General features: G+C 50.6%; 6 protein-coding genes across 6 annotated transcripts; 4 read left to right on the plus strand and 2 right to left on the minus strand.

The window, feature by feature from the left end:
- Nucleotides 1–95: 95 nt before the first annotated feature.
- Nucleotides 96–2,412, plus strand: BJX67DRAFT_283232 (uncharacterized protein). The gene has a single exon (XM_071026694.1). It carries the CDS (start codon nt 155–157, stop codon nt 2,042–2,044), a length of 1,890 nt encoding a protein of 629 aa, XP_070889405.1. The 5' UTR covers nt 96–154; the 3' UTR covers nt 2,045–2,412.
- A 234-nt stretch (nt 2,413–2,646) lies between these two features.
- BJX67DRAFT_378393 (Bys1 family protein) lies at nt 2,647–3,165 on the minus strand (the record flags this gene model as incomplete). The annotated part of the gene is made up of 1 exon (XM_071032335.1): nt 2,647–3,165. The coding sequence occupies one exon, from the start codon at nt 3,163–3,165 to the stop codon at nt 2,647–2,649; it is 519 nt and encodes a 172-aa protein (XP_070889406.1).
- Nucleotides 3,166–3,747: 582 nt separating this feature from the next.
- Nucleotides 3,748–6,038, minus strand: BJX67DRAFT_283241 (arylsulfotransferase family protein). The gene is made up of 2 exons (XM_071026695.1): nt 5,080–6,038; nt 3,748–5,023 (listed from the first exon to the last, which is right to left on the minus strand). Exons 1-2 carry the CDS (start codon nt 5,881–5,883, stop codon nt 4,331–4,333), a joined length of 1,497 nt encoding a protein of 498 aa, XP_070889407.1. The 5' UTR covers nt 5,884–6,038; the 3' UTR covers nt 3,748–4,330.
- Nucleotides 6,039–6,370: 332 nt separating this feature from the next.
- BJX67DRAFT_283330 (uncharacterized protein) lies at nt 6,371–7,360 on the plus strand. The gene has a single exon (XM_071026697.1). It carries the CDS (start codon nt 6,566–6,568, stop codon nt 7,229–7,231), a length of 666 nt encoding a protein of 221 aa, XP_070889408.1. The 5' UTR covers nt 6,371–6,565; the 3' UTR covers nt 7,232–7,360.
- BJX67DRAFT_283377 (putative MFS sugar transporter) lies at nt 6,813–9,069 on the plus strand. Its single transcript, XM_071026698.1, has 3 exons — nt 6,813–7,336; nt 7,387–8,663; nt 8,730–9,069. Exons 1-3 carry the CDS (start codon nt 7,243–7,245, stop codon nt 8,829–8,831), a joined length of 1,473 nt encoding a protein of 490 aa, XP_070889409.1. The 5' UTR covers nt 6,813–7,242; the 3' UTR covers nt 8,832–9,069.
- A 1,594-nt stretch (nt 9,070–10,663) lies between these two features.
- BJX67DRAFT_283298 (uncharacterized protein) lies at nt 10,664–12,278 on the plus strand. The gene has a single exon (XM_071026696.1). The coding sequence runs from the start codon at nt 11,019–11,021 to the stop codon at nt 12,192–12,194; it is 1,176 nt and encodes a 391-aa protein (XP_070889410.1). The 5' UTR covers nt 10,664–11,018; the 3' UTR covers nt 12,195–12,278.
- The last annotated feature ends 571 nt before the right edge of the window (nt 12,279–12,849 follow it).

Genomic DNA, 12,849 nt, shown 5'->3' on the forward strand with positions numbered 1-12,849 from the left:
GGTGACTGTACCTGACCGCCGAACTCACCGCCATCGCATGTTTGGTTTTATCCGTCGCTGCTGCTGCAGCTCAGGAGGAAGATGACAACAAATCACTCTCTCTCAATTTTCCTTGTGCGACCTCCTATCTGAGGGCTTTGGGTTTTTCTTCTCAATGGCCGGGCCTCTGTGCCCCCGATCTGGCCGGCTGCCCCGAAGAGCGGTCTCTGAATTATGTCAGGTCTTGCAGCCGCACTTATCACGCAGCTATAGCGCCGTGGGCCACAGGAAGGCAGGCCCTGGGCAGTCTAAACTGCTCAGATTTGCTTTACTTAAGTCTTTAAAACCCGCTCATGGAGGCCATCCCGGCGCGGAACTGGAGCAGCAGCTTAGGGATGTCTTCATAGAGGAATGGCCTCTGAGCTCACCTACACCATCATGGATCTCTCGGGCCCCGAAGGGGGCTCCCGATGACATGGAAGCCCTCATACAGACTGCACAGAAAGTCGAAGATCTATGGAGTATCTTGGAGCGGTGGGTAGTCGATAGAGAGAGCTGCAGTCTGCTCTCTCATGAGTATTCCCTTGTAGGTGATGCATTGCGGCGATGCGAGCGATCAAACTCCTATGGAGAGATTCTTTCTTTCATACACATGCTCGAGCTTAGGTTGAAGCGCTTTAATGGCTCGGCTTCTCGTGACCTCTACCTTTTGGGGATTCGCTATGCATGTCTTGCCTTCTCGGAACCGCCACTGGAGCATTATATACGGGGCTACCTGAACATCACAAAAAAAAAATTGAGCTCCGTGTGGAGGCGGCGTTTGGTGTCTGAACTTCTGTCCTCTTTTCGGGCCATCTGCTTCCAGAACCCAAAGCGCGACACGAGCCAAATGCGCCAGCTGATCCACGGAGAGCTCGACTCCAGTCGCCCAAGCCTAAACAATATACTTTCCCGGAGCCTGGAACGTGGAATTGGCCGTTATCTGACGTTACTCGTCGAAGCTCAAAGCCAAACAGTTCACCGCGAGCTATGGGACAAACTACTACAAAACATTTCTTCCGAATCGACCGTAACCCAGTTTGGTCCCGCATACGAATACGCTTTGGCGCTGGCTGATGCTGGCGACTCATCTGCTGCCCTCGCGGCTCTCACGGAATTATCAAAACGTGCGGGGGGTGATCTACCCGGTATCTCGGGATTCGTACGGTTGAACAATATTCTTAAACATGACAGCCTCCGTGAAAGCCTACTTTGCCTTGTTAAAGAGGATCAGCATCCAATAATCCTTGGAGAGCAGCTCAGACGCATCGAAGCCAGACTCGGAATTACATGGCAGGCTGATAAAGAATTGCACACCGGGGTTTCTGACCCTCTCTGCGTTGCGAGCGAGCAGCCCATCCTCACCATAGACGGAGACAGCCCGGGTTACGGGAGCAGTGAACGGTTGGTCGCAGAAATAGAGGCGCTCGGATGTTCCAGGTCTGAACGTGAACTTACTGTGATATGTGACCTACTTGACGATCATGAAGGGAGTTTGATTCCGGTGTATATCCCAAATTGGGATGCCTCCGATGCGAGATTGTTTTGGGCACCTCAGCGCTCGCCAATTCCGTTAAGCGAAAAACATTCTCTTACGAATCTTGACGGCTACGAGAATGGACCAAGTCGAGATCTTGGGCTGATAAGACTTGCTCCGAGAGAAAACCCTTTCTTCCGGGAACGCAGTCTACACTTGATCCAACTCGGCTGTCTTCTTGTGGAGCGAATGCCGCCCTCTGGTGATGATCTAGATATCTCCCCTAAAATGGAACAGACTGGGTACATCGTGGCGTTCGACCGCCTGAATGGAGTATTCGCGGCTATCTACGCCGAGGAGTGGTTTGGGTCGATTGACCTGATCAGTGAGCTCCAAAGACTTGGTACTCTTCATGGCGTCGGGAGAATAACAGCGATTTCGCCTTTGAAGCCTGCACGAGGTAATACCACCCCCACCGAAATATGCATTCACGGAGGCCGAATTGAAGCAGATTCGGTTTCAACCTTAGACCTCGACATGCGTACTTAGATTCTCGAGAATGGGTATCTACTCGAGGGTGAGGGCCTTTGCTTCTTTAATTCCTGCCGGAATGCGTGTAACGAAGTGCATTGAGTCTTTCCAATATGCGCTTAGACAGTGTTAGTCACTGTAAGCATGCCGCACCACTTCAGTACAAGGGTTTTGGCGGTGTTTACGGGCCAAAGAATGAATCTTATGTATTTGCCCAGAATGAAAGGTGTACCCGCTGGGCGCTAACAGCATGGAGCAAATCACAGCAGATGTGTTACGTGATAGTCTATGGAAGGCCGACGCTGAAGTTTCTGAAGAAATACATTGGTATTGCCATGTGGAAGGCGAGAGGGTGGTTCATTCGCTGGGACCGTCTATTCTATGTACCATAGCGACTCCAATATGGTGGATCGCCGCTGAATTTCGTGACCCCCGTTTATGCTTGTGCATTTGGACTGAGCAGGGTTTCGGGCAATCGAGATACCATTCGTTGCTACCAAGCAGGTATTACTAGCATTCCACTTCTCTCACTTCCAACTCTCAAACCTCAACACTCATCTCCCGAATCCCCGCAGCTAAGTCAACCTCCACCATCACGTCGGCGTTGCGAGCACTCTCATTTAACAAGCAGTCAACACCAAGTCCACCATCGCCTCCGATATCCGAACCTGACTTCCGCTTGGCGGAACGCCCTCCTTCCAGCGGATCGCGGGCTCCGACGGCAAAAGGCTGACGAATTCGCCCATGAAGGGATCGCCAAAAACATCCGACAAATCATACCAGACAACGTTGTCAACGAGGTTATACGCAAATACAGTCTGCGGGGCGCTGGTGTACAGTCCATCCATCACGGTGGTGATCTTGATCGCCACGCCACCGGTTTTCGGGTCATGTCTGAAGACCTCAGAGTAGTTCTGGCCGGGCTGAACAACATTCTGTGGGCTGATATTCTCTCCAACGGACCAGAGGTAGAGGGGCAGCTGGCAGTGGTTGGAGACGACGGCATGGCCAAGGGTGGTCTCGTTGAGGGCCATCGTCGGTTTCATGTTCACTGTTTTGGCCGGATGGTGTGCCCCGATAGCGAACGGAGCCGCGAGCGCTGCGGAGATAAAAAGGAAACCGGCGAGATTGAAATGCATGTCGATCGAAGCGATCCTGCCTTTTCTTGTGAAGAAGATATTTCGTGAATTGAGTAGCTGTAGACTCTTGATCGTTCTGAGTCGCGTTGCTTGCTCTGTCCCCTAGTATACTCTGCTTCTAAGAGCGTAACCCCCTTCTTTATATCCATCTCTCACATCGTCTTCGACCCTCTTGCCAGTGCAAGGTGAACCAACCCCCTTACACGTTCCACTTACACCCGATCCCGACTCCTACACAGCACCTCCCGGGTGGGAGGGAGCATACATATCCACCGGCTCAAGCAGACAAGTCGGCGCACTGCGGAATTCGAGAGATACCAGCCAGTTGGCCATATATTGGCCGAGGAAGTGCAATTTACCACTCTGGACCTGGAACGGTCCTAGGTAGGTAATAAGGTTGGTTAAAACAGAGGAGAGTCATACAAGTAAACCACTTAGCCGGTTGAGAGCCTTATCAAGCAACGACCAAGCCGATCGAGATTTTGTTCGTGCGTAGGACAGGGCGGGAGTTGCATGAACTGCTATCGGTTATCTACCGGCGTTGGTCGGGATTGTGCAGTGCAGTGCACCTCAACATCACCACGTCTGACAAGGTACAACAGATGGAGGTCTGGAATCAAGAGCTGAATGCGAGTCATTTCTGTTGCATTTGAGCCAAGCTCCTCAAAGTACCACGATCTCGACAGATGAGGTAAAAATCATGACATGGTTGAGCATTGAGTGCGACTAACTCCAAGCGGATAAGCTAGCGACTGCCGACCCGGCGATCTGGACCATGAAAGCTCAGCTCTGCTTCAGATCAATCTTCCAAAGGGGCGGGGACGTTGACTGGAGGTGAGATTGCTCGTGATGGCGACATCGCTCCAGTCGATGAGGAACGCCTGTCTTGGGTGAACAAGTCTCCGACGCGTCGGCTAAATAGCCGTATCGAAGATCAGATGATGTCAGTGTTGCTGTGCACAGAGTCGGAGCAATAATCTACTCTTCTCATTTGTATCCAAAATATATACATTTAGCTGGAAAAAAAAAGAGGAAAGAGAGCTTGAATGCACAGCTCACGAACCGACGGTTCGGACGGGTCCTTTGTTCCACAAATCACCGTTGCCCCGTACGACATTGCAGAGGCGGAGGGAAAGCGCGGCCAGCGACTTGTTTCCTTCCTCATTTAGCTCTCGAGTGAGACGACTTCTGATGTTCCTAACGGATTGTCACCCTTCTGTGCTGTTACTTGGAGATATCCGCTGGTGAGCCCAGTCAGTTCGATCGCAGCTTCGAAGCCGGTTCGTTGGACACGGGCTTCGAACTTAGGGTCGGACCCGTCGGAATACTGTGACGAGTATACGGCCCAATTGTCGTACTCTGTAGCCCCATTCCAGCTCATATAGATCTGTACGGATTCTGGACCCGTCCGCTGGGCGACCAAGGTAGGGTTCCAGAAAGGGGTTGCCTTCCACTGGCATTTGAAGCCACGGTAAGATGCGACGGCGTTGTCCTCACCGAATTGCACGGTGAGGACCTCATTGTTGTTGGCGTCAAATTCTTTCACTCGGGCGATGGAGCCGTAACCTAGAACGACGTGCGACGTCTCTTCGCTAAGGAGCTGATAGCTTCCCTGGCTGACGCTGTGAATGACATCGTCTGTGTCATTGAGGACACGGAGCGTTTTGATTGTGCGGTGAGTCTTATCAACATCAAAGCTCAGCCCGGTGGTCGCTGCGACCTCATTGGTAGGCGTGTTGGCGTTGTTGAACAGATTCATTACGAAACCCTCTTCAGTCTCGTTATAGATGCGAATATCATGCTGCCAGGAAAATTCCGCACTATCGTCGATCTCGAAATCGCCGGCACCCTTCTCCCCCTACAAGAAGAACATTAGCAACAAACGGACTGTGTGACTCAAATAGGGAAACACACGCTCAACTGCCAGAGGATAGAACCATTGTTGTGGACGAAGAAGCCAGACCAATAATGACGGAGTGAAATAATGTACCCGTCATCCATAAGTTCCACTGAATTGATATGATATGTGTCCCACGGTTTCTCCTGAGAGCCGACGTCTTCCGCCCATTTCTGTTTCGACTCTTCGAAAGGAATATCGTCGATATGATCGAGAGCGCTCCAGAAGTACACAATCTCATTGGTCGCAATATCAATCTCGTAGAACATGCCATCCAGCATATAATCATCTGGACGGCCACCGACAGAAGTTAGATCGCGCTGAGTCACGTTATACGCCGTTACTAACAGAGTGTTGCGATTCGTCACGTGGCTCTCATGAAGGTCGATGAACGAGTCCCTAGGCTGGCCGTCCGGGGAAAGAAAGTCCTCCTGAAGCTTGACCGTATATATCTCGCGGTAGGTGTTGTCTAGAATGTGAACAGTACCATACCCGAAGCCCAATGTCATCATGTCCCCGGCCCAGAAAGTGATGACATCCTCGTTGAAGAGTCTCTGCACCTTGAAGTTCGCCGTCACTTCTTGCGGGCCCCGATAGACGAGGTTGGCGTCTTCGTCATAGATGAGGGCAGCGGTACCACGTTCCTGATTCCCCCTTGGGCCGACGAAGATGTATCCCGGATCTGTGGCCCCGCTCTTGGTTACTGAGATTTGAGGTGGGAGGAATGGCGCGGTTTCGAAGGTCATGAACGGCCAGTCGTCGGCGAGGGCTCCGAGTGGCAGCAGCAGCGCACCGCAGGCCGCAAGCACACGATTGACCATGGCGAAAAGAATCGGAATCTGTCTAGCCAAACATAGAAAGTATGTATGTCGAAAAGAAGGAGCGCGCAGAACGAGCGAAAGACAGGGTATATTAAACACGGAGGAAAGGGAAGGAAGGAAGCAAATGAAGGGAAAAAACGGAGCTCACGACCCGAGGATACCGATCAACGGCATAGTTTCCTTTCTCTCACGGAAAAGGGGAACAAGAAAAGAAGATCGCGAGACATGAAGGCTGCTGTCTTGCCACAAGACCTGAAGATCATGGCTGTCAGCCCCAGCACGGAGGCAGGGGGAAATCCGCCACACCGCCCTCACCGGAGACGATCGCCAGGCCCATCGCCAAAGGACGCGCAATTCTTCACGAAGAAGAGTTTCACTCGCTTCCACCTTGGGTCGATGGCCCCATGCTGATCATATTGGCTTGGGCTTGCATTCTTCCACTCATCCAATCCTCCACGATTCCACTCTTCCATGCGCCCAGTTTTCGATTATGATCAGCAATCGCAACGTGGAGAAAGATTCCCAACCAAGGTGGCTCGCACGCAGCTTACCCACTTTGTTGGACTAGTTCGCGAATCAATTTTTGCTGTTCCGATCTTGAACATCTCGTCTGGGCATCCTGTCGGAACCCGGCGCCCGGAACCCAGGATTCGAAGTCGCCAAGTCAGGTGACTTTTTCGTTATGCCATTGTGCATTATACGATTACCTAATGTGCATAATTTTATACCAGTATCACGCCCTAACCGTGTACTAATTTATTTTGAGGAAGGTTGCCGATCGCTTAACTTCCTGTTTTCGGATACTATGAACATTGCGCAAAGCGCCGAATTTTCTCGAAGCGACGAGTGTCGCAATTTCTCCCGAATTGGAGAAACAGTTTGCTCTCATAGGCTGGCACTCTTGAAGGATTTGAGCCCGACGGCTCGATTTTCTCCTGGTTTCGCATCTCACGAGCCTGCAGCCTGCTCTGTCCGAAGCTCTCGAAGAATGGATCCAGGCGTTGTTCTCCGCGTTGTCAATCCCCGCAGCAGGGAGAGATATCTGGCACAACTACTGCGGGTTAGTGCGAGCCACAGGATGAGATCGTTCGCCAGGTTGGGCGAAGATCGAACCATAATTCATGCTCCCAGGAACCCAACTCCAAGGGACAAGAACGCCTTGTTTCAACGAGGACAAATCGTCGTCTGGGGTACGAGCATTGGCGTGGCTAGCCGATCACTACTCCCCCGATGTCGTGATCTCACCTATATATTCCCACTTGCCCACCGAGGCCTGGATCTAATTTCGATATCATTTTTCATTCCTCACTTGCATCCCCCGGTAACCCAGGTTCTGATGCGAGCTTGAGCAGTGCAGCCATGGGTCGAAAACTTGGCCTGCTTCGGGCTACCTACCTGGCCTCGGCCAGTTGCATGGGCTCCTTTGCTTTTGCCTTTGATACCGGAGTCATCAGTACGTCCAATCGCGGTTCGAATTTGATATTTGTCTAATAAATATCGCAGGCGGTGTTCTCACGCTCGAATCATTCCAGAGAGATTTCCGATATTCCGAGGCGCAGAAGACGACCGTCAACTCCAATGCCGTCTCTATCCTCCAGGCCGGTGCTTTCTTTGGATGCTTCTTCACAACCCCTATTGCGTCTCGGTTTGGCCGCCGGTCAGGCCTCATTATTAGTTCTCTGGTTTTCACAGTGGGGACGATTTTGCAGGTCATCAACGCCCACACACTGGCCACCTTCTACGCCGGTAGAGTAATTGCCGGTATTGGAATCGGCTCTGCTACCGTGCTTATCCCGATGTACTCTGCAGAGATGGCGCCGAAGGAGTTCCGTGGTCGACTCGGGGCATGCTTCCAGTTATTTTTCGCTTCGGGTGTGATGATCGCCTACTGGGTTACCTTTGCTGTGGCCGAAACGCAGCCTTCGGCTTCGAAACAATGGCAGATAGCCTTAGGCTTGCAGCTACTCCCGTCTACCCTGCTCTTGACTGGAATGGCTACGGTCAAGGAGAGTGCTCGGTGGCTTGCCATCAAGGGAAAGAAAGACAAAGCATGGGAATCCCTGAAATGGGTGCGCGGTGGGGAGGAAACCCCTGAATTGCAGCAGGAATTTGATGAGATCCTAGCGGGTATTGAAGAAGAGGCCCGAGTTAAGGATAACTTCACATGGCGCGAGCTGCTTCTCCCCGCGAACCGGTATCGATTGTTCATTGCCGTCACTATTCAGCTATGCGCTCAACTCAGCGGAAATACCTCACTCGCATACTACGCGACCCAAATATTTTCGGCAGTTGGCGCAGGAAGCTCAGCAAAACTCGTAACTGGCTTCTTCGGTGTAGTGAAAGTTGTTGGGGTCAGCATCTTCCAGCTCTTCGTCATTGACAGAATAGGGCGACGGGTACCATTCATGGCTGGGGCCTTTGCAATGGGCTCGTTCATGCTCATCATTGCCTGTGTGCTTGCAACCTACCCTACAAGCTCTGATGGAGAGAACTCGGGCGCGACACCGGCGGGGATTGCCATGATCATCATGGTGTACGCCGAGGCATTCAGCTTCAATATGTCCTGGGGTGCGTTGCCATGGCTGTACGTCGGCGAGATCTTCTCTAGCCGATTGCGAGAAGTGGGTGTGACGGTGGGCGCAGCCTCGCAATGGCTGTTCAACTTCATGATGTCTCAAGTGACGCCACATGCAATTGAGAATATTGGATGGAGGATGTTCTTGATGTTCGCAATCTTCAATTATGCGATTGTGGTATACTCGTTTGTCTTCTTGAAGGAGGTACGTTTGCACATCCTGACCTGTGATGCTTGGGAAGTTACCCTTTTAACTAATATGATGGTACAGACTTTGAGTGTGTCATTGGAAGAGATGCAGGGTGTATTTGGAGCAGACAGTAATAAGGGTGGGAAGCCCACGGTGGAAACCGAAGAGGACGCGCATAAGTGAACGTATACCATACTGTTCAGTTGGTGCAGGTGAGACTGGTGGGGTCCAGCATTGGGGTCTTCTGCTTTTACCTCACCATCAAGGGCACTTTCTGTGAGTCTTAAGGTTAATAAACACTCAGCTTCGTCTATGCCAGATCTATCTAACACTCGCAATTCCCACTTCCCCTGCACCTGCCCCTCTTTTATGTTACTACTCCTCACGATCTATTCTTTAGGGCAACTCACTGTTACCGTCCTCTTTATGCTCCCCTACAACGCCCTTACCGTCCAACATGTCAGCCTTCTGGGCCGTCTCCCTCCTTTCTCTAAACATTATACGGGACTTCTAGCCTACACTGTCCTGCGCGCTGTCACATATGGCGAGATCGCAGGGGGGGTCCATTCCAATATGCTGAACTTCAGCTTGTTCGATAGCAAAGAGATGGTAGTAGTTTTCCCACTCCCTGCAGGGCCCTTGAGAACAAGTGCCAACCTCATTATAGAGCTCATCCACCTCCTCCAGCGTCAACACCTTCGTCTCATAGATCGTAAAATGCTTCTAGGTTGCATTGTCTATGGTTCCCATAGTATTCCAGGAGTCAACTGTGGCAAGTGTTCAGTGTTTGATTCTCTTCAGTATCTATTTTTCTTGCAGGGTTCACCCGCGACAAGCCTACGACTACATATAAACTGCCTCCTTGCCACTGCAGCCTTTTTTCAAGCGTTATCTGCTTCAGACCATGGCCTTCTTGAGTAACTAACTTATCCGGAGGCTCGTGGGGGTCTTCCGAATGGCACCTCGTACCACGTATGTATTGGGCAATTTACAGGGTTGAAAGGTTAGTCCCCAGGCATTGCGTCGTATCTATATCCTCACCGAAGGTAGTGAGATCTCCATGCGCTTGAACCTATCTTCGATTAGCAAACGGATCCGTGAGCCAAGTGCTTGAATTCCACTCGCGACGAACATGGAAGACTGGGAATACTCCCGAGGTCCAATGAGCCGACCTCCACATCAACAGTGTCCTTGTCATCTTCGCCGCCCGAGTATATTATGGCAAAATCCCGAGTCCAAGTATCGCAGAAACGTGAGGCCACAAAGTGGCGAGGGCGACTGGCTATCAACCACGCACCCTGCCTGCCCATACACTAATTTTCTTCGAAAAGCCACCCCCTCACTGCAGCGGAGAAGTAGCTAATATCAGTCACACAGGGACGATAAACCAGGCACCGAGGGGCGAGGTGGAGGAGAAGACTTACATCTGAGAGCTCATTGGATTGATGATCATTGATGTGGGGACGCATGAGAAGAAGTGAACAATTCTTTGTCGCAAACAAGATCCTGAAGTCAGCCCCTCCGCAGAGGTTAGTTCCCAGTTGTGGTTTCCCACCTTCTATGGGACGATGTTATCGTTTCATCAACTTGTACAGAGATCCTATTCAACCGCCGGATTCACTAAATTTTTTTGGCCAGCAAACACGCTTTCACTATCATGTCCCGGGGCTTGAGGACATGTCTCTGATTTTTGATCCACCATGAAGTGTGAGTGAGGGAAAAGAGTGGAAGCGGGCCCAAGTTTCAGCTGCCAAGAGTGTTTGGATGCCAAGATCATCTGCCTGCGCCCAGCTGAGCTCCGCCGACCATGGCAGGTGCATCAAGAGTCGTGTGTGGGAAAGAGCAGTTCTTCTTCCTGGAGGATTTTGAGGCTCATTTTCTGATCGAGTTTAAATGGAACACTCATTGGCTGCCGTTGACATTTCAGCTGCCAAGGCCGTTACTTTTTCTTCCATCTTGGCTCGTGTTCCCTGACGTCTTATTGACTGTGTCGAGGTGAACTTTTCTTGGCATTGTATTCCTCTCCTGCAATCCTCCCGAGATGCTGTGAAGACTCATTGCCTTGCCGAGCCAAAAAGCAAACGGAAACAAGGATTATAATTGCACAACCCTCCGGTCTTGACCAGATGACTGATTGAAAGGGGAGCGCGCACATGATCGTCCATTTGCCCCTTTCAATCCAACATTTGTGCAGGGAAGACTGTCGAGATATTTCAGCCGCTGGATATATTAAATAGGACGGTCTTCGACACGGGCAGGATATCACAGACAATCCTGGGGAAAAAGACTCGAATTTGTTGCACTCTATTGTTGTCCAACTCTCAGAAATCATAATCGCATGGCAACAAGCACCTCCCTTTTCTCTTCGCTATGCTTGTCATTAATCTTCGCGACCCCAACACAGCACATGCACCTGGAGATGAAGTTGCCGGTCAGGTGATTTACCAACCCACTACCTTGCAGACTTCTCTTTCTGTTCGGATGATTGTGGAACTTGCCGGCCGCACCAAGGTGAAGATTCGCGGGCACAATGGAGATCGAAAAAGCACCTACCGTGGACGAGCTGATCTTCTCCGACTGATTGTGAGTGATACGTGTGGCACGCAAACGGTCTGGCCGTTTACCTTCTTGTTCCCAGCCACGACGGCACCGATTGATCCCCAACTTGCCGACACTCGATCTCTGACCCACTATATGAAAACTATCCCAACCACACATCCTCTCCCACCAACCTTTAGCGAAACACTGGGCTTCAGCCTAACTCCGACACATGTTTGCTCTGTAGAATACATCATCCGTGCCTCTGTTTGGACAACTCTGGCTAGCAAACCAAAAAAATTGGGGGAGCAAACAGTGCCTATCACGTTCCGACCGCGCTTTGATCCACGACTCCCTGGAATGATAATAGAGCCTTCGAGAGATATCTCCCTTATGCAAGAGAATGTACGGATAAAAAGTCTCCTGCTCCTGCCGGAAAATAAGGACCGCAGCCTCACCTTCCGCGAGAAGACCCAGTCTCTATTCCATCAGTCACAGTTGCCTTACTTTGACTTCCAAGTTTACCTCACGCAGCCAACCAAAATCCATCTTGGACAACAGATCCCTTGCACGATACGCATCGTGCCATCTCCAGCAACGTCCACTGCCCCCGAGATTCCAAGTTTTACATTGACCCATTTCAACTTCTTTGGGAAAGGAAAAACAGAGGTTTGGGCGTCTGCCTGGGTGGTTGATCGCACATCCTCCAATATAGATATTATTCCTCGGACGAACCAGGAAAATCTGGGTGACTTTCTTCCCCAGAAAGAGTATCTCAAAACTGTAATGGTCCCATCAATTTTTGACCAAATACCCTCCTTCAGCACCTATAATATCAAACGAAAGTACGTGCTTACTGCAGGAGTCATCGTGGAATGTGTGGGCAAGAGAATTACGGTACTTAACAAGGCTGAGGTCACAATTTTGCCCGCACATCATGATGACGGACAGATTAAGTCTGATGGAGACCCAAAATTGGGCACGAAGCATAACAAGGGCGTTCCCTGAGGCTTATTTACGTTGGATTGCGCGCACTGTGTTACCGGCCGTTCCTAATCCCAAATTCAATCATCTTACAAGAGTAGGTAGTTGCTACCATTCAAGACCCGAGCTGATGTAGACGTTTGATGCATTTTCTTGCTGAAGGGTCTTGTGTATGCATCAGATGAAGATGATTACTTTGCAATAGTGTATTTCTGTATGCCAATAATTACTCGTCTGCACCATGAGTATTCAAGTACTATGTATGGATGGTACTGCCCGGACTTTCCTTGATCCTATGACACACTGGCCCTGTACATAAGGCCCAGCTTCGCAGAAACATAGTACCACAGATCTCCAGCTTTTAGGTCCGCTGACCAATATCCAAATTCCGGGATTCAGACTCCTGTACAGTACCTGGACTACCTATCCAGGAATTGTTTATGTAGATTTATGTCTGGCGACAACCCAAGTCTGAAGACAGCGCGAGTCTGAAGACAATCTAAATGTGAAAAGCCAAGAATATCCAGCTTGATGTCTCGTGGGGCTGCATGTCACACTGCAAGCCCAGGGAGTTTCGCAGCAAAATAACAAAAGTTGAGTACTAAAAAGGGAGTCTATTTGACAGACTATTTATTACCTACTTCATCTCCGGAGCAAGCGCACCACTTTAAGGAACGGT

This window comes from Aspergillus lucknowensis, assembly GCF_044049455.1.
Source record: "Aspergillus lucknowensis strain CBS 449.75 chromosome Unknown BJX67scaffold_6, whole genome shotgun sequence".
NCBI classification, from domain to species: Eukaryota; Fungi; Ascomycota; class Eurotiomycetes; order Eurotiales; family Aspergillaceae; genus Aspergillus; species Aspergillus lucknowensis.

What these genes read in the sequence shown, in the direction of transcription:
- BJX67DRAFT_283232 (XM_071026694.1), top strand. Translation starts at nt 155, where the DNA reads ATGGCCGGGCCTCTGTGCCCCCGATCTGGCCGGCTGCCCCGAAGAGCG.
- BJX67DRAFT_283298 (XM_071026696.1), top strand. Translation starts at nt 11,019, where the DNA reads ATGCTTGTCATTAATCTTCGCGACCCCAACACAGCACATGCACCTGGA.
- BJX67DRAFT_283241 (XM_071026695.1), bottom strand. Translation starts at nt 5,883, where the DNA reads ATGGTCAATCGTGTGCTTGCGGCCTGCGGTGCGCTGCTGCTGCCACTC. An exon ending in CTATCCTCTGGCAGTTGAGC is followed by an intron (nt 5,024 to 5,079) that starts GTGTGTTTCCCT and finishes TTCTTCTTGTAG; the next exon opens with GGGGAGAAGGGTGCCGGCGA.
- BJX67DRAFT_283377 (XM_071026698.1), top strand. Translation starts at nt 7,243, where the DNA reads ATGGGTCGAAAACTTGGCCTGCTTCGGGCTACCTACCTGGCCTCGGCC. An exon ending in CTTTGATACCGGAGTCATCA is followed by an intron (nt 7,337 to 7,386) that starts GTACGTCCAATC and finishes TAAATATCGCAG; the next exon opens with GCGGTGTTCTCACGCTCGAA. An exon ending in CGTTTGTCTTCTTGAAGGAG is followed by an intron (nt 8,664 to 8,729) that starts GTACGTTTGCAC and finishes ATGATGGTACAG; the next exon opens with ACTTTGAGTGTGTCATTGGA.
- BJX67DRAFT_283330 (XM_071026697.1), top strand. Translation starts at nt 6,566, where the DNA reads ATGCCATTGTGCATTATACGATTACCTAATGTGCATAATTTTATACCA.